The sequence below is a fragment of the Rissa tridactyla genome, chromosome 1 (assembly GCF_028500815.1).
Source record: "Rissa tridactyla isolate bRisTri1 chromosome 1, bRisTri1.patW.cur.20221130, whole genome shotgun sequence".
Taxonomy (NCBI): domain Eukaryota; kingdom Metazoa; phylum Chordata; class Aves; order Charadriiformes; family Laridae; genus Rissa; species Rissa tridactyla.
Window position 1 is genome coordinate 3,313,774 of NC_071466.1, and position 20,444 is coordinate 3,334,217.

At 42.7% G+C, this 20,444-nt stretch overlaps 1 protein-coding gene across 8 annotated transcripts in view; it reads right to left on the bottom strand.

The window, feature by feature from the left end:
- Positions 1-714: 714 nt before the first annotated feature.
- The window catches only part of PICALM (phosphatidylinositol binding clathrin assembly protein), a 70,933-nt gene continuing 51,203 nt past the window's right edge, over positions 715-20,444 (bottom strand). The window contains exons 14-24 of one of the 8 annotated variants that reach the window (XM_054188881.1): positions 20,327-20,410; positions 19,902-19,982; positions 17,192-17,299; positions 16,118-16,249; positions 15,998-16,028; positions 15,063-15,162; positions 13,497-13,520; positions 11,371-11,430; positions 8,752-8,856; positions 3,188-3,290; positions 715-2,212 (exon numbers count right to left, since the gene is read on the bottom strand). In XM_054188881.1, the coding sequence (XP_054044856.1) occupies positions 3,198-3,290; positions 8,752-8,856; positions 11,371-11,430; positions 13,497-13,520; positions 15,063-15,162; positions 15,998-16,028; positions 16,118-16,249; positions 17,192-17,299; positions 19,902-19,982; positions 20,327-20,410 (818 nt within the window). In that variant the 3' untranslated portion in view covers positions 715-2,212; positions 3,188-3,197. Of the gene's footprint in view, positions 2,213-3,187; positions 3,291-8,751; positions 8,857-11,370; positions 11,431-13,496; positions 13,521-15,062; positions 15,163-15,997; positions 16,029-16,117; positions 16,250-17,191; positions 17,300-18,732; positions 18,821-19,901; positions 19,983-20,326; positions 20,411-20,444 lie in introns of those variants that run through there. The other 7 variants (XM_054188872.1, XM_054188877.1, XM_054188874.1 and 4 more) reach the window with 7 other exon arrangements.

Genomic DNA, 20,444 nt, shown 5'->3' on the forward strand with positions numbered 1-20,444 from the left:
TTCCAGCTGAACCCTGATCCGGACAATTCACATTTCTGATACTCTGAGTGCAAGCAAAAACTACAAAGAAGTTGTTCTCCGGCGGTACAGACCCAGACCCACACCCTCGCTCGGAGGAGGGGAAAGACTTCAGCGTATGGGAACCGAGTAAAGCGTGGATGAAACTCCCCCCATCCATCTGGGCACGTGCATTATATGCTCGAGAAGTAACAGTTTCCCATTTTTTTTAATTCACGTTTTTAGAACAAAATTGTAAATCTCCCTGTCTGTACTGATCATTCCATGATGTGCACCCTTCCAGCCAAGCCCGGGGTCACTGAGCAGAGGGAAGTTCCATTTCTATCCCAGCTCCCGGCGACCGAAACGAGCACCAAAGGCAGCCGACGGTCTGCGCGGGCTCTTCGCAGCTCCGCCAGCATTAATTACCTTCTGCTGGAAGACGAGGGAAGGTACCTGAATAATCACTTGGGCGTATTTATACTTCTCGCTCAGTTACAAACGGCACAAGTTTATTATTATTATGATGCCAGGAATATTCTGAAAAACTAGAAGATGGTGAAATACCGTCCTAAGTAGGGAATCCAGCTCTGAACGAGACGACTCGTCATAGGGGGACCAAGGCCGCCTCCTGCAGCACCACCGGGAAGGTGTTGTCCGGGTCCCGTCATCCACAGATTCCCGGAGCGGCCCTTCCTCTAATACAATATGCACGTATGAAATACATTTGGTATTTTATTAAGTAAACAAAGCAATTATCAGTGCACATTTTAAGCAGCAAAAAGAAAAGAAGCACCTCAGACTTTCATACCGTAACAAAAGTTCCGTGGAAGCTGCATTTTATTTGAAAATCCACCCATTTTTGCTAACGTACATTTTAATATTTTAAACAAAAATAGAATCTGCAGAGACAATGCAGCAAGTATGCTTAATTCATGGACAGAATTGCTTTCATGTCATTGACTATTCCTTCCGAAGGCCCCACTCCACCCAAAAGTTATGATGTATTTACACAAAGCACCGATCAACAGTGCAACTTTAATTCCTCGTTAACTAAATACCCACTAGACACACGTAAGGAAGCTGCTTCCCCTTTTTTTACTTTTAAAAGGTACGTGATCATAAACGTGGCACTAGCCAAATGAAAAGGCTTCCCCCCCAACGCACGACACCTCAGTTTATATTTTTTTTTTTTTTTTTTTTTTGTACAGAAAAGAAGGAAAGTCTTAAAGTGAAAGCAATTCCTCACATTCATTTTGGAAAGGCCTTATAATGTCAAATGTAAAAATAATGACATGCCAAGCACAAAGCAATAAAGTTCCTTCCCGATGCACTAATGCTGAATTCGAAGTGTAGTGCTGCTTCTAGTCAGTTCACTGTTCCCTTGCAAAATCCCAGGCACAGAATTGACTATAAGGATTAATGCGTTTTACAGCTCTTCCCTAATTCCCACAGACACCGAGAATTCATGAGATTCAGACCTTTAAAATATTTAGTGCTCTGTATGGCAGCTGAAAAGCATTCTGAATCAGATTCATTCTTTGCGGATAAAAATCAGACATACTGTATACATCCATACTCATTTTCATAAGGAGGTTTTGTTTTTTTGATACAATATTAATGTTAAATTGATAATCATAAATAAATACAAACAATAATACATAAGGAATGTCTACTGCAAACTGAATATATAATTTTTAAAAAAAGTTAATTTCCATTACTGCTGTGCCTACGTTTGTGAGGACTGAAGAAAAGGTAACTGCAGAATTAAAGTTAGGATTCGACCCCCCCCCGCCCAAAGTCTTGTTTCGAGTTACGGTAAAGGACACGTCTCCGTTCCAGACACCAATCTCAATTTCCAGAATAAAGGCTTCTCTTCGTGTGTTACCGACTATGGATATTAGAAGCTGGAAGTATCGACGTGTTAGTCGCCAGGACAAAAAAAAAAAAAAAAAAAAAAAAAATAGATCTTAGTCTTAATTCATGGCAATTCTTGGCTTTGTATTGTATATCGATGGTTTCTTATGGAGTCGTCCCAGGTTCCTTCCTTGGTCTTCATCATTTCACTGCATCATTTAATGGAAGAGGAGAGTGGGAGAGACTGAAGTTCATTTTTCTCCGGAGGCTGGGGCGGGGGGGGGATGTTACTGATGAGCACATCTTTCTGGAGACGTTCCTTTCTCTTCTGTCTAACACACAGTTACATAAATTGAATCTGGAAAGATTAAAAACCTCCGTGTTAACATCCGTCAGAAGCAGGACTTCAATATAAACCTCTGTTTTCTTTGAAAATTTCCATTCTTCAAACGCCCAAGCTACCCCAAGATCTGAAATTTCCAACAGAAATAAAAGTTTCATGAAATCCAGGCCAGAAAACAACCAAAAGGATTGTTTTTCCAGCCATACCGGCCTTTGGAACGACTCCCTGCGTTCAGATGGGCTGCCCAACAATGAAAAAAAGCCCCCCCCATTTATCCATGCAACGCTGTCACCAGCGGCTGCGTCGCACCCATCAACGACCTCGTGAAGAGAACTCCAGGTCACTTTTCAGGCTGAACCAGAGAAAGCGCACAAGGAAAAGCAGGTGCTGCGTGCAATAAAGCCTACTCTTTCTTTGTACTACACTCTTGAACTTTTTTCGTGTTTTCACTCATTTTAGTATTTAATTTCCACCCGCCTCCGACTGATAAAAGAAGACCAGAACTCCAGTGCACTCCCGTACCAAGATTTAACCCTCGCACGCCATGAAACCGAGCGCTGCCTTCTGCACGAAGCGAACTCTTTGGTCAAGGACCGTGGGGGAGCGCAGGAGCAGACGCCAGCAGCAGTCAGGGGTTTGCCGATAGCCACGAACCCTAAACGTTTGCCTGATGAAGGGGTAAAAACCAGGCAGCACCAGTTCCTTCTCCCCAGCTGCAAAGCACCGCGTGTCGTGGCTCTTGCAGTTCAGGAAGGAACTGGAAAACTTCTCTTTCCAAAGGAGTGAAGCCAAATGACTTGACCGGGCCTTTAAACTGCCGCAGTTACGTACAGCGAGCTGCCACGTCACTTCCACAATGCTTCCAACTCAACATGACTTGTTTTATTTTCTTCAGAAGCAGTTCTAGTCACGCCAATAAAACTCCAAGCAGAACTTTGCTTTGGTTTTATATCACCAAAACCAGCATCTCCCCAGAATAACGGACAATACCTAAGTTGTTCTACAAGAAATCCTGGAGAGAGAGCTCTGCAAAGGGATCCTTTCCTGAGGCTCTGTGAGGACTCTGACTGGAAGGGCTGGATGCTGCAGACAGCTAGTAGGAAAGACGACAGAGAAAGGGAAAGAAAAAGAAAAAAAAGTCTCAGAATGACAGAATATGAAAGCTGAACGTGTAATGAAAGGACAAGGGGAGGTTAAGAGGCAAACTTGGCAGAAATCAACTACTAAAACAAGGTGTTTGGTCACATGGGAAACAGAAAGCCTCTTCAATGGGCGGTGTAATGCAGAAACAAGCTGGACGTGACCCTCCAGAAAGGAAACTTCTACTGGAATTTGCCAAATAAGCAGACACCCTCAGCGCTTTCACAGTGGTTTTCTTCAAAAGAAGATACAAAACGTTAAGCCTGACGCTCGTGGGGAGCAGGCTGGCGCCCTCCCTGCTTTACTGGCAGCGCTGCGTAGCGGCAGGGGGAGACGAGGCCGGGGCCTGGCCAGGGCACGGCAGCTTCCCGGGGGCCTTCCCCGGAAGAAACAGCTCTCAGCATCTCTTCCTCTCAAAATGGAATGTGCATAAAAAGAAGCTGGAGAGCAGACATCGGCTAACTGCCAGTTTGGAGCCCAGGAGGACAACACGGGATGTGTTCTGGGGGCAGGAAAAAAAATAAATAGATGAGAGTTTGTCAACCGCTGCGGTTTTAGGGGAGAACTGAAGACTCAGACCGATCGTCTATACTATCTGTCCTAACAAAAGTCACATCCTATAGCCCTGGATTTAAAGCACCACGCTATAAATTCAGCCATATAAAGCACATAATTTACAAGTAGGTAATACTGGCATTCCAGCTGCTGCTGCTGGAAGGGACCAATACTCTGCAGGCTGCAGCTGCAGGAGTATCTCCTATTTGTCAATTTTTTTTTATTTTTTTTTTTTTAAGCCCTTTTCCTTCTCGATTAGTGCTTTCCCATTTATAAACGGGGCTTTATTAAAAGCTATTTGCCCTCCTCCCTCGCAGAGCTCGCATGCTTTTGCTGTTACAAATAAACCAGACGACTCTGGCCCGTCGCTTTAGCAGTTTCCTCACACCGGAGTCGCTGAGCACCAGCGCGCACTTGCACTTCATACCCACTGCGAAAAACATTGCATGAAGCCGTATTTCCTTTGGAAATCCGGAACGCCTGCCAACCTCTGCATGACAGGGAACATCCTCCTGGGAACCACGTGCAGAAGTGCCCGGAGTCTAAATATTGCCAGTGCAAATTCAAATTTTTCATTTTAACATCTCTCTCAGAAACCAAGCGTGGAGAAGGAGTTTCCTTCGAGATGAGCACTCTCTACCTGGGCTGGAATCTTCCCCTCCCTCCCGAAACCCCACCCCCCGTGGGGCACTGGGATCCAACCCCCATGGACAGATTATGGAAGAGTCATGAGACAGAATGGGAAGCGCTGGAGAAGCGGTTTCAGGATGTCAGAAGTTCCCATTTTAGACTGAGTTCTTCCCTATGGACAGCCGTAGCTCACATGCCGCCCCCACACCCCCCCCCACCCCCTCTCCAGGATTTGAGCCAGATTAAGGAGAAAGCCCGACAGAGTCATGGCTCCAGCGGGGCCTCTCTGCTGCGATGTGACTGCAGGAGACGTTCTCTTCTTCGCGGTCAGATGGCTTGGAGGCACACGTTAAAAGCCCCGTTAAATCGAGCTGGCAAACCTCCAATTGATATCAAGTCCAAAGTAATGTCCCAGTTTGAAAGCAGTGTGGAAGACTGGTAGGTTTAGAGCGCTCTCATTTGTGTAACATCGGCACGTAACCAAAACCAGGGGACGTTTCCAGGAAGCCTGTTCAGGTTAAATACCGAGGGGAAAAAAAACTTGATAGTGCTACTTCCTAAGTGCCCCAGCCAAATGCAGACAAGACACAGTACCTTACAATAAATACACATTTTTAATGACATTCCTCTAATTGTTAAAAAGAAGGCCCCCCAAAAATTTGGGGAAAGTATAGTTAGACAGTTTCCTACATTGCATCTATCCAGAATATCGCTTATAAATGTATCTGAAAAGCAGAACCTACCGCAGCAGTTTCTAAGGAGAAGTATTTAGAGCCATGGCTTTCCCTAGCGCTAACACCCCTCGAGCTGCGGATTTAGTCTCTCCTCACCGCCCAGCGCTTGCGCGATCTGAAATGTAACGTTCTGCGCCGGATCGGACCCAAAGCCTTGTCTCACCTCCACCAGCCGTCACTCCGCGCTGCTTCCAGCAAAGACAAAGCCTCTCCGAAGTCACAGTAACACAGAAGAACCCATCCACAAGTGAGCGTTGTGCCGATTCCCACCGTTACCTAGACGCTGGTTTCCCATTAAGCAAGTCTGTCAGGCCGTTTTAGCGTGTATTTTGAGATTCACAGGCCAAAAGGAGCACCTGTCAAGTCTGCTTTCTGGCACGAGTCTGTCCTGAACTTCATAGCCCGTTCTTCCCCAGTTCCAAACAAAAACAACCCCAAACAAACGAAAGCAACACAAAAAACCCCAAACCGAATAAAGACCCCACAAAACCAGCTAACTTATTTGCATATTTACCTATTCTCCCTCATCACCAGCCGGTCACTTCTACTTTTCCATACAATTCGGTGCCGTTAACAACCGCAGTGTTACAGTTCACACGGATGCTGGCAGTAGGCACAGTAATTCCTTTATTTTATTTTAAATCTTGAAATTTCCACTACCCGGCAGCTTCCCCTCCTAAGGCTATGTCCTTTTGGGGTTAATCACACCGCAACTGGTAACACTTAGAGGCACAGCAGTGATCGGGCAGTGCTGCACCCTTTTATGTGAGCCAGCACGGCCGTGGGTTTGGTGCGGTGAACACTGGAGCGCTGCTGCCGTGCTGTACGACACTCAGGTCTTACCACGGGCAGTCACATTCCGGTTACCTGTCCGTCGTTCCAGTCCCGCCTGTCTGAAGTATTCCTTTGCTGTGCTGCGTCCCTCCTCTCTGCCAGCTAAAAGTCCATCACCCGACTCCAACCGTTCTCGCTGCTCTGGCTAGCACGATGTAATATTTTGCAGTGAGAAAAGCCCACGATTTTATCACGATGAAAACTACTATTTTCTCTTTCTCAAGCAGGGAAATACCGACCCTAACGCAAGATAATGGATTTCAAAGAAAAAAAGGTATACACCAGTTTCTTTTAAAACTAACTATAATTTCTGCACCTTTCAAAGAAGCAACTCTTCTAGTCTCATTCTCAATTGTTTCAAATTATTCTGCCCTTAAAAAAAACCGAACTACCCTTGCTTTTGCTAGCACCAATTAGAAATACAGCTGCAAACAGAACACTGGAAAGAGGCAAAACAGGTATGTTTACAGGTAGGAAAAGTCTATTTAAGACAAATCCTTAAGAGTATCAGGTTAGGAACTCCAGTTTAAATTCTAAAGAAACCGGACAACCTTGAGATACCCACTTTACCAGCGCGTGTACAAAGCAGGGGGAGCTCCCAACACACTACGACTCAGCAATACAATTTTTTGGCAACAACTTCTTATCTGTCATTATGCTTTTAGGTACCTTCACGTTTCTTTCCTGCAGACAGAAACCAAGATCTATGAGCAGACTAGAGGTCAGTGAGATGATCTGGTGCTTTAAACGTAAATATGAAAAACAATTTTGGTTTTTGGCAGCGATGACAGCATGGACAAACCCTGTGTTAGAATTATGGCGCTCAGTGATCCTTGTGGGATGCAGACAGTTTGAACCGTGTGCCTTTCAGATAGCCATTAGTCACTGAGATTTGTCTACTTACACCAAGAACACACATTTTTATTTCTTTATTTTCCTATTTCTAGCACAACAGGAGTATTTACTAAACCTAACCAGACAAATCTGCTCTCCGAAGAACCTCACGACTAAACGTACAGGAAGTTTAGTGCAATAACGCTGTAATTCCCCTCCGTGGCTATCGGTTAGTAAATGCCATCTCCACTGTGCCTGGGGAGGCAGCTCTCGCCCGCAGCCTTTGTTCCATTAAAGCTGCATTACTGATGGCAGACTTCTGAAAACCCAACGCCTGCAAACACCACAGACTGTGTCTCGGGGAAATCCTTCCTGGTCACACAGCAACTGCTGATTCAACGGGTGTGTTTTCTGTCAAACTAATTCTCATGGGAGCCAAACATGTTGTCAGATAAGCACAATAAACACAGCTCTACACACCTGACTTGTGACTAATCCCTCTTTCTCCTGTTCTGACAGCGGCTGGGATTCGACCCAGACCAAGCCCTGCAGCGCAAGCGAAGCAGAAAGGCTCACCCAGCTATTCAGACCCACCTACCTGTTTATAACCGACTTAGACAGGTATTCATTTATTTACTTTTTTTAAAGTGACATTGGCAACTGCAGAAAACCTCTTATCCTTGAGGATCCTTTAACTAGTTCTCTATTTAAGAAGTCTTGCAAAGACATTTTTTTCCCCTTGAAACAGTATAAAACCCACGTGAAAGACACTAAATCACTTGTCTGAAGTGACAGTCAATATGCAAAGCAACTCTCAGGAGTCCAAGAAAAGTCAGTTGAAAACTGCATTTCTAGCTAAAGAAGTCTAACAGAGGCCCTTCCAGATAATGCCTTTAAAAAAAATTTAAAATATCAATTTTAGTGAAGAAAATGGACATAGTGCCCTCTGGCAGCACACAACAAAGGTGTGCTCTGATAAAGGAGCAGATTCAGGCACTGGAACAATTTTGGAGGTTCTTTTCCTTTCCAACCCACTGCTGAATTCTTTTCCCTCCACACTCTAGTCCCAAAAATCACACTGACACCAGCATAGGCTTAAGTGAGGTTAGACACGCATGTCTTTAAGCAGTCACCCATAGAGACAGAGCTCTGTATAATAAGATCAAAAAACAGTCCCAAGACATTCCATTTTTCTAACAGAGACGCGATGTACAGTGTGAACTCTGCCACAGCAACATTTGACTGGTCATTAAAACCACACTGTAAATACCGGAGGTCCAATCTGCCAGCCAAATGTGGCTCTGCCTCTGACTACAGGTCACGAACGCAACAAGGACTTAACGATCCCAATATTTTCTGAAAACAGTATGAAGGTGTTCAAGGTTGTCCATCCTCCCTCACCATTTTTTTTTCATGTTTCTCTACTGCAAAAATTTATCGTCAGATGTACGGATATACGTATTTATAGCTGTTGAGTATCTTTGCTCTGCTGTACTTACTGCCTTCTGCAAAAACGTGGAGGGATACAGAGCTTTAGAGAAGATGACGGTTAAAACGAGCTGAACGTGCCACGTGCCTCCCAGGGAGAGCGGTCCACACTGATGACCCCCTGCGCGGCTGAAGCTTCACCAGGTTTGATACCGTGCTCTTTTCGAACCCCTCTGTAATTCAAATCTCTCTGTGAGCGGAGACTTCAAAGGCTCCACGCACCCTGTCTGTCCCCTGCGAAACACTGTCACATACGCATACAGCTTACGCTTAATAATTGTAAAGAAACTGACCCAGCTGTAATTTGTTCCCGGCACCGGTTATTCTGAATGCACTCACCTGTGCTCCCGGTACAGGGCCAAAAGGGTTTGGTGGTCTCATGACTGGCTGACTGTATATTAGAGTTGGCTGTGTCATTACTGGTATGCCTCCCATCTGCGATGGCTAAAAAAAAATAATATAAATATCCAGACAATATCAAATCACACACAGCAGTAATACAGTGCGAGTATTTAAAGAAAGGAAAATGGTAAATGGGCGAAAAGTCTTGGTAATCTTTGATACCTGCAATCACCTGAGAGCTTTCTACATGACTCTGCAAATAAAGGTTGCTGGAAAGGAACGTTAGAGCCTTTTCAAAAATACTCTCAACAACTGAGTCTATTTAATCTCTTGCTGCAAAGATCGGAAACACTCAAATAAACTTGTTTTAGCACAAGCATGTGTGCTGGCTCCTCTTGCTCCCAAAAGGGAGGTCTGACAGCGCTCCCCTCCCTGCCGCCGAACGCAGATACCAACGCAGAGCTGACAGGGTGCAAGAAAAATCAAAACCTGAGAACTCTACGTACAATTAATGTTAAGTAACGATGCAGTCCAAGTCTACAGTGTTACTGACACTCTGGCTGAGCCAAATTAAGAGTTTAACATATATTCATGGTCTTAAAAGTGAGGTTTTATTTATTGGAGGTAGATGCCCAGCCCCGGCGCTGCTGTTGGCACTGCCCTCGGGCTTGCGCTGACACGCAGCAGCGGTCCCACTGCACCCAGCCCCGTTCCGAGCAGCTTTTCCTGCACTAATCCCGGTTCTCTTCCTAGCAAGCCAAGCAGCTGTTTGGGCAGTCACATGGTGAACCTGTTCAAGAAACCCTCATGAAAACACCCTACAAAAAAAGTACGTTACAAATAACTGCTGGCACAATGAAGCCAAAGGAAGCAGCAGGCAGGGAATAGCTCAGGTACTACGGACATTGCCTGTCCCGGAGGGAAAAGCCTGCCGCTAGACTGACACTTCAAAACGACCACGCTCACAACTGCGGTACCTACTACTGCTCTTAGGAAAACTTAAACACAAGGGTTGTAAAATGGGTCAATATTTTGGAGGTTCCCAGCACCAAACGTCCCGAGAAAGGCTGAACGAGCCAGGCCAGTTTTCAGCCTCCTGGTGATTCTGAAATGGCCCATCTCACCCAGCTGCTCAGGCGTCGCACGCTTCTGAACAAGCAACAGCAACTCAGGGCAACAGAGCTGTGGCTCCTTGTAATTCCAGTTTCCATTTCACATTGGCATTTAAACCCCATGATGAAAGCCACTTTACAAAACACGCAAGATTACTTTCTATACACTAAATAAGTTACCTTCCCCACCTGCTGAATCAAAATAACTAAGAAAATGCTTCCAGTACCGTCAGTGCAAAGCTGCGTAGATCCAGTTTGAACCAACGCCAACGGTAGTTTAACCACAACGACTTTGCACAGAACATGCTACAGGAGGTCACGGGTGGGTAACGGGGAAGATGATTCTCTCCCAAAAGACCCTCAAGAACACAGCGGGCCACTCTGCAGTTCGTGTACTGAGCATATACAAGTTATAAACCATTAATCTAATTTGATTTCCCTCCAGTCCCTAAAGGGGCTACAGGAAGGATGGGGAGGGACTCTGGATCAGGGGGTGTAATGATAGGACACGGGGTAACGGCCTCAAACTGCAAGAGGGGAGATTTAGATTGGATATCAGGAAGAAATTCTTTCCTGTGAGGGTGGTGAGCCCCTGGCCCAGGTTGCCCAGAGAAGCTGTGGCTGCCCCATCCCTGGAGGGGTTCAGGACCAGGTTGGACGGGGCTTGGAGCAGCCTGGTCTGGTGGGAGGTGTCCCTGCCCAGGGCAGTGGGTGGAACTGGATGATCTTTAAGGTCCCTTCCAACCTGAACCATTCTCTGATTATATGATGAAACATGTAGCTTATTTTTATTATACTAATCTACGAGCCATTAAACAGAGTAATTGTTCTAAGGAAGTTCTCTCTCCTTTTATTCACCCAGTAAAGCTGTGCTACATAAACCCCATACTAATAACGAAGAGTTAAGGCACATCATTTCAGAAATACTTGAAATTTGAGATAAGAACAAGAGTTTGAACAATTTTTCAGAGCAACAAGCAGCAAGGTCAGGTTGATGTCAAAAGCCCTCGGGTACCGGTGTGTCACTAAGAGATTCAACTCTTGATGACACCACAGCACACGGCGGTGTCACAAACTTGCAGGTTTGCAGCATCCATCATTGTAGATACCTTTTGCTGAAGTCGGGAGCAAGTATTTAAGGAAGGTTTCCCTTCACCCATAAAACATTCCTGTTGTGAATGTCGCTATCTACACCCACACGATACACTTATTTCTATGGTACGCTTCTTTCTACACCAATCAAGCCCACCAAGAACAGACACTGTCTTTATTTTAAAAGGTTTATAAAAAACTAAGCGAGGTAAGAAAGGTCAGATTTAACTTCAGACAAAACCCACTGAAGTAGTTCAGAAAACCAGGAGTCAGTGAATTGGTGAAGAATAAATGAACAGGAGCTGAAACTCAGTCTCCAGTAAAATAGTTCAGAAAAATGACCACTACCAAACTATAAGCAATGAAACGATACACAGCATCTGCCTTCTCTGAGCTGCAGGATTCCACTTACCATGCCGTAGCCCATCATGCCCGTCGGCGTTGTGGCGGGATATGCCATTACAGGTGGCGCCTGGTGTGAAAAACAGGGGTGAGCTGAGAGGAGACGAGGTCAGCTGCGCACGGGTAAGACACCACTTGCTAAGGGTCAACTGCAGCACTTAGCTCGTTATGGATACAGCAAAGAATAAACAGGATTTGCAGCCTTGTTTAAGAGCGCATCCAAATGATTTCAGATGGAATATAACACCTCAGCTAAGGTTTCTAGGCAAATCTATAATTATGTATTTGCTTTTAACCTGTTGGGATTCTGGCTGACTAAACGCAACTGCGGTTCCCATTCTCTCAGCATCCTGCTCAAAGAACACAGCAGGAGACACAGAGAAGTTTGAGAGAAAATATTAAGGAAGCAGAAGCATTTTTTTTAAACCCATGAAATATATACTTATATTTCAAAATCAGAAGTAACGGTACACAAGGAGTCTTAAGAGAGAATGTTAAGGACTGGAGACCAAATTCCCATTGGTTCTGCTGACATTATAGGAGTTCTCTTTAGCCAGAGTGTGCACCCGATGGGGATTCTCCTGCCGTGCTTCGATATAAATTTGGCTCTAATACAAACATCCAACTTGCATTCCCCCTCCCTCAGCCACTTAGTGCAGCAAATTTGAACAGGTTAAAAGTCCTCTTCGTACTTTACAGATAGGTTTATACTACCCTTAACCTAAGTTAACTTTTAGGAAGTTACAGTCAACAGACAAAGCCTGGGGTGAAGCTATGTTTTGTAAACAACTTGGCAACATGTAAGTAAAAAACCAGCTGATAACTTAGAAAGAAAAATATAGTAAAGACAGGTCTTCATATCCTAACCATATTCTTTGTTCTACAGTTTCATTGTCCGCTTTCTAAATTGCTATTAACCCTTACAAGGATAAAGAACGTCGGATTTCTTCCCGACTCTAAATTGCTGCTTATAAATATTCCGATAGCTTGCTGTCTATGCACTCCACCTCCCACCAGTCTCTCCTTCAAGAAAAAACAGTCTATTTTCCGTGCTATTGCTGTGGGGTTTACTATTCATGACAAGACAAAGACCACATGCATTTCTCGATACACAGAAATTACTGCCACAGAAAAGAGGGAAATGACAAAATATTAATTATATTGGTTTAATTAAAGCAGATCAATTGTAATATCAAGAATAGGACATGAACAAAGCTGCTTCTGAATTCAGTTCTAAGGTATCAGCTGCCTTTTCATAGACAGCAGCCAGCATCACTGGCATTTCAGTTGCCATCAGAACAGATTTCCCCAATCGAGAATTAGCTGGACTGTGTACTGTCCGTATATGTCACACAGCTGGCAAAGCTAGCCTGAAAATTACTTTTTTGTTTGTTTTGCTTGTGTATCCACACCTACACACACAAACGCATGCTGACTGAATTCATTTTTGAGTGCTCAAGTATGGACCTACCATCCTTTAGTTACAGTTACCCTGCAATAAAACCAGAATGCAGGGAAAGACCAATATCACCGTTGCCATAAAGGGGAAAAAAAAAATTTCCTTTGAAATGAAAGGCTGCATTCCTCAAGACAGCAAGCACAGGTTATTGCTTGCCCTTTGTAAACTGTCAGCATGGATTTTCTTTTTTTCATGAGTATTAATGACATATTGGTCTCTCCCCACTAAGAAAATAAAATAAAAAAAAATAATAATCAAGATCTATCATAAACGTGGATAAAGTGCCAAGTATGACAGAAGCCCGTGAGGTTTCATGCAGTTATTTAAACACAGACATTTTTATCTTCATTCAAAATTCACCAAGTGCATTAGAGGCAGCACAGACACACACCCCAGCTCTCCGGCAGCAAATGGTACAGTTTAAAGCAAGGAAAAATAATCTCGGTATTTCCCCATGCCATCATTCGAGTCAAGTGCCTGCAGACCACCTATGAAGTTTGTGTATGCTAGGAAAAGCTCAATTTTTGGCACACCAAAGATTTTTGGGTTTGTTTTTTTTTTTTTTTTTGAAAATGAGAAATGTGTAAATAGCAAGAAGGTTATGAGATTCTGCAACAGCAGTGGTTAATATCAGCATGCCAGTCGATTGCAAAAAGGCTGTGGGTTGTTTCACTTACGTATTGTGGAAAATGCATGCCATTCTGTATTTCCCAGGGAGAACAATTACATAATGCAATAACACTGGATTAGAAGCAAATACTTACACAACGGAATATACACAGATAGCATTTTAGTTCACAAATACATTAAATGTTTACCCCAACACATTCTTGTAATTCAAGTCATTTACTGAGACAACATACACCTGCAACACTGTCATCGTTATAAGGTTTGTAATTGTTTTGCATAGTCCATTTATTTGGTATATGCCTTTTTTCCAAAGACGAGAAAGCCTTATTTTCAAAAGCATATTTATTTAGCAAGCAGCAGCAACTCCACAATAAATAGACCAGCAGAGGAAAATGGAATTTTTTTCCCCCCATGGATTATTTCCGTTTCAAGATTTTTACGTTAATAGAACAGTTTCACAGGAAGAGCAGTGTCTCAACGGCATCTCTAAATAATAAAAGCTCTTAAATGTATGACTTATCACAAGAAGATGTAAATACAAGACATGAGTTATTAAACAGATTCGAGCACACAAATAAACTCCAACCACCGGTCAATAAAGCAGGTGAGTAGTTACGGTTTCTTTAACATCTACCCCCCCCACCCCAGGTAGGGCCCACGGACATTTCTCCCTACGTAAGCACTGTGAGTCGGAACCGGACCCAGCAGGGAAGAGGCGGTGGATCCAGGGAGAGAAGCTCTCTCTTTCCAGATCCCCACCGCTCTACTACCGCACTGTGGATCCAGCCTCCCCCGGCCAGTTATAGTCAGATGCGATTAATCCTCGGGGGCTGTTTGCTACTTGTTCTGCCCACGTACAGTTCTGCGGGTCATCGGTGAAAGGGTGAGTAGGATTCACAGGCAAAAGCATTCTGTTAGCAGTGTGAAAACTACTCAGACACTCTTGACCTCTTTGGGCTTTTTTTTTTTTTTTGGCTTGTAATTAAGAACCCTCACTCTACACACTACCCACACATCCTTGCCAATGCCACCTGCTACAATAGACACTATGAAGTTGATCACCAAAACTGACATGCGTTAAAAACAACTGCATGCCATCGGGGCAAGAAAGCAGTAGTTACCGACGTTAAGAAAGCTATAAGCCCCCATCACAGACACCTCTACAAGGAATCAAGAGGATAAATCTCTCAGCCCCCGGAGCGGGCTGAGTGGAAGTGTTACACATACCTGACGTAGCACTGCATCTGAAGAACATACTTTTTCACACTTCTTACTTTTCTAGGTTGTAAAGTGCCCCCAACCTGCCCTGCAATTCCCCGTTTTACATCAGTTGAGTAAGAACACGAAGGCTGCTGTCTTGCCATGAGAAAGGCTGGTCGAACGCTCCTGAAGTTTATGCTAATCCTGCACATGTCACGTCACAAACTATTTACTAGAACCCCTCAGCTAAGAAAAACAAATCCAAGCAGCAGACATCTCAACCTGACCACTTCTTCAATTTTCTACCACCCTTTTACTGCAGCTATCCATCACTTTCAGATGCCTCCGTTATACATCAGCCTGCGCATCTAAGTTGCGGGGAACTCGCTATTTTAAAAAGAGTATTTGCTTACCAACGTTGGAGCGTTCCACGCGGTTGTAGGTGCAATCTTGGGTTGCCAGTTGGAACCACCTGTTAGTTTCTTTTCACCTGGCTGAGTCCAGTTTACATCACTTCAAATAAATTTTTTTAAGAATCGTTAGAAAACATTGAATTTTCTTACAAAACTCACTGAGTTAAGCAATAGTTCCTCTTGGAAACGTGACTTCTTTTGTTAGTGAAGCAGCTCATTTAGCAAAGATGATAAAAGGTCTCACAATGGCTTGTTCTGGCCAGGAAAAGTAGCATAAGATGTTCAACATGTGCCACCTCAGCGTTATTTAACCTCAGTCAAGTTCACCCGTAAAGTTAGTCCAGCTGACTTTCCTTGGGGCAAGATAGTTTAGTTAGGAGCAACTTAAAAGTTTAAGATTATTTAAAAGCAAACTGAAGTCTTTTACAGTTATGCAAAGTTATGTACAGTTATGCTCCTGCGAGGAGCAGGGAGTTGGATTCAATGATCTTATGGGTCCCTTCCAACTCAAGATATTCTATGAACTGCGTGCTACATTTCTGAATAATTTTGGAATTAGTATAGATGGCCCCGATAAACCTGGAATTTGCTCATCACATTCTCAGCTTTGCTGCTAGAGCAGATGTTCACCCTGCTTCAAAATTCACCTCTCCAAAGGTCAACAACACGTCAGAGGTCGTAGTTCACAATCTTTAGTACAGCTCTGCGCACCCTCAGCTCACACAAAGCATTTAAGGTGTGCTGAGATTACCTACAGTCACCTTCCAACAGCTCTCAACAACTCACTACACCTTGTATGAAAAAAACAAAGTACAATCCCAAACATGTTCTGAAGGTTAATATTATGTTGTTACGCACAGGTTTGAACCTGTACTTTCATAAAATTTTACTATCAAGAAAATCAAGAGGCTCAACTTTTGATTAAGCATACTCACTTTTTAGTAGTTCCATTCCCAATGCCCAAATCTGTCACAAAGTAGAAAAAGACAGTACTGAAATTCTATTCATTTAAAAGGATTAAATAAGTATTTTTATGGTAGTGGTTCAATACTTACTGCCTACAAGATTGGCTAAAGACGAATCCAGATCATCTGACACTAATTTGTTAGGCGGTACTTTGGCAACTGGAAGACTCTGGTTTTGAGAGGCCACTGTTGGTTTTAGGAGACCACCTAGTTCATCAAAGCCTTGGAACGATAAACAGAAAAAGTGATTAGAATCACAGGCCTCCCACAGATGTCGTGGCATTCAGTCACATAGACAGCAAGTTCAACTCAATGGCTAGAATACACAATACAACCTAGTGGTGCTACGCTAGACAAGAAGGAGAAAGCTTATTATGCCTCTAGATAAAGGAGACATTTGCTCGAGAAAGGAGATTTCACTTTACTAGTTTAACCTACATGACATCAATTTTACATAGAATGGATTCACAGTGACTGCAACGCAATCAAAATGTAAAACAAAATAAAGAATAAATATCTAAAGTATTTCAATCTTATAAAAAAGTGTATGTATTTCCTTTTAGCGGATCACTGGTTGGCCCCAAAAGAATCCAGTATCAAGAGTCCAATGTCAAAAGACCAGAAAGTATTTACTTTCCAGATGCAAAAATGAACAGAAAGAGTCCTAACTATGGCTACAATCCAAATTAACTGTCTATGTTTTGATAATTTATTATTTTCTGAAATAATCTTAACATCAAAAAGAGTAACGTGTAGGCAAAGGGCCAAAAATGCATTGCACAGATATATAAAATTAAGATGCGGCTTTAACTCTACCTCTTCTGACCACGCTCTGCAAATACCAACTTCATTTCACCTGACAGCACGTAAAACCAGAGGCTGCTCACTGTCTGAAGGTTTAACGAACAGAATACTTAAGTGAAGGAAATCAATGTAAACACTTCATCAGAGCCCGCGCAGAAATAGCGTGTAAGGAAAAATTTATTTGATTATCAAAGAAAAACTGGATGAGGAATGCTGCTACTGGCCTTTTAAAGTCAGCCTGCTTTCCTTCAGCTGGAACACCGTCACAGCAGTATCAGTAAATACAGATTAAGAGATTTATACCTCGAGAATAACAAAGAGTTGCAGGACATACGTCATCTATCTCAGTAAGTGCCTTACCACCAGAATCTAGGACAACATTAGAAGATTTGTTTCCAAACACAGACTCAAAGTCAACATTAAGGCCAGCTGATGGCTGCGGCTGAGCAACAGGAGATGGCGTGAACCCTGCGGGGAAAAAGAAATTGAATGTTTTTACACCGCATTTCCCGTGAATCCACCTTCTTTATGCAAGACAAGCCAAATGAATAAGTAGATTGTTCAAGTACTGCAGAAAGACTAGCAATACCTCAAGAGTCCAGATTACACCCTGACACCAACAAGCATTTGAGAGAAAGAGCTGGAAGCAGTTTATTTGAAGCTTAGGTGAAGTTACTCCTCCAAAGAAAGGTTTTGTCTCAAAAACTGGGCAGACCGGCCATAAAAGACACTCCTCTGCCCCTCAACTGCTAAATCTCTGGATACTCAGATACAGTTCCTGTAACTGCTCTCCTTTTATTAAATAATTACAACCAATTTATTGAGGAAGCAATCACTGCGCTTCCCCAGGCAAAGAAGGTGTTTCAGGATTACCTGCCTGAAGGCTATTCCCACCACGGTTTACATTATGAGCAGCTCCCATATACAACTGGAGCAAGATCCGTATTGTCCTAAGATGACTAGTAATGCCTCCGATGATAAAAAATGATTAGTAGTAAGAGCGTCTAATGTTTACTTTATTATTTTTGTTGCGGGAGACCATGTTTTGCAGTTAAGTTTCTAGTAATTATGGCAAGATACAGGGAGTTAAAGCCAAGTTTTAATTCCCATTCCTGTCCGGACTTAACTCCATTTGTCTCCTCCTATCTGTCTGTAAAGCAGATGTAATCTGCTTGTAACCGTTCTCCAATAAAAAATTATTGCAGTATAAAGCATTGTGTAAAATTTTAGGCAGTACTAAGTTGACGGTTCAGTAATATGGAAGTGAATATCGATTTGTTTCTAAAATAATACTTTTGAATGTTATATCTAATCATGCTCACAGGCCTATGCATACACGCGTGCATGGCATGTACAGCATCTTGATATTCAGGCAATTACAGAAGTAATTACTCCTTTATATGAAAAGCACCCCAAAGAAATGCAGTGCCACCTTGAGAACTAGCTCTTCTGGTTTCTAACATAAATTTTGATGCTACGGAGAAATAAAAGAGAAGGATCACAAATACTTCATCAGTAAAAGCATCGCAGTGAGCAGAAATAACCAAGAATACTTCTTGGATTTCATTTAGCTTGCTGTGACAGCACCTCATTTCTATCAATGTTTACCTGAAACAAGCCACATTTCACCTAGAAAATGAATAACTGTAGGATGCTATCCTTGAACATAAACTTATCAGAAAAAAACGAATTTGGATTACCTGTTCCTTCCTATTTGCCTTAAAGGACTATACAACTCATAACTCAAAAGCATCCATCTTTAAGAATTTAAACAAGGTACTTTTCATTACAAAGAGATCAAAGGAAACAGCATAGAGCAAGACATAGGAAGCAATAATGTGGGGAACGATAGGGAGTAACTAAACAACGAAACAAAATGAGTATCTTTATGACAATTATACCATCAAGTTGTAACAAGCCATTTCAGAGACTCTGCACTGCGGATAGGAATTCCTGTGATGGGATGTCCTGCAACTCTTAAAACTGTGCCTGTACCAACAGAAAAACTTGACTTAAAATAGCTCATCTTTTGCTTTAGAAAACAGCCTTAATGAAACAAGCTGAGTTTCCTGCTCTCCCATTTTAGGAAGTTTCAAGCTTTATGCAGCTAACGAGATGAGACGAGCCAGAAGACAAAACAATAAGTAGGGACTCCTTTGGGTCAGCCTCTGGAAAAGATTAAATCCTACTCCTGCTATCAGCCACCAGCCCGAGGCGTTGTGTCTCACACCAACGTTCTGAAAGGTGCAAAGGTCACTTTTAATGGAGCTCCTTCAAGAGAATAAAGCAACAAGACTTGACAGAAACTAATCATCCTGCTTTTGGATACGGAGTCATACATAGCACTTAACCTTTTGTTAAATGGCTCTAGCTAATTTCTATTCGAAGACGCTAAGCCAAAAATGTGGCTTTATGGTGATTTTAAGAACTAACTCTTTCACAAACCATTTATTGAAAGGATTCCTAAGCCTTGCGCAGGAATAACACTCCCCGTTCAATCTGGTTCAGACAGATTATCCTCTGCCAGTCCCCAGCCTGTCTAGCAAGCGCCAGGACGGGATTCCAGAACCAGTATGGCGTTACCAGACAGACATTACAGCTGCACAGATGATTAGCCAGTGATTTAATGCAGGGGATACCTCTTTCTCATGTTCTGTTGCAAAGCTTTGTACTAGTTTAGTGCACTGTTTAAGAGTAATGTATCAACAAAAATGCCTTAAGCAGCAAGAACATCCCAATCCCTTTATCTTAAAAGCAATGAGGTAGAGTAAGATGAGAAGATACTTAGAACATGCAAGTCTTTTGTGTGGTATGTTGCAACATGTAAACTACAAGAGATCCTGAAATGGAGAGATACTCATTTCATGTTTAGGCTAAATAAACCTTAGTTTAGCACAAACTGAAAAAAAATATACACCGTTTGTGACAACACACCTAGCACAAGCACATGAATAAAAGTTGGAGCTGCTATAATAATGCGCTTCTGTAGCCAATAACACACCTAGAGGTTCCAGGCACACAACACATTCAGATTTCCGTGTTTGTGGTGCAGCTGCATCCCGTTACCTACCTCCGAATAGACCAGCTACAGAAGAAGGCTCATTGCGGAAATGAGAAGCATTAGGGTAAGCTTGAGGACCACAAAAAGAATCTGATCAGGCATATCACACAAGAGAGAAAGCCAGGAAAGGAGAAGAGGGAGAGTTACAGAAAGAGAACCAAGATATACTGTTTATCTGCTATTCAAAAATTTAACTTCAGGTCACTCTATAAATCCACATATACTCTAATAACACAAAACCAATGGAATGAAATCAATACACATCAGACATACAGTAAGAAACAAGTTTACATTATCTCTAACACAAAAGGGGAAAGCATGGTTTCAAACTTACAGCTACACTAGGAATAATATTAAATTTTTTTCAAGCAAATGCCTTGTTTTACACTCTTAGAAGAAACGAGCATAAAAGCTTCAAGGCATTTTTCTTATACCTGAAGTATAAGGATACAGCCCAATAGTGGATTCATATTTGATTGCCACAAAAGGATTTAGTTCAGTAAATGGATTGTAATGATCTAAAGAACCAGAAAGAGTTATTTTAAATCCACG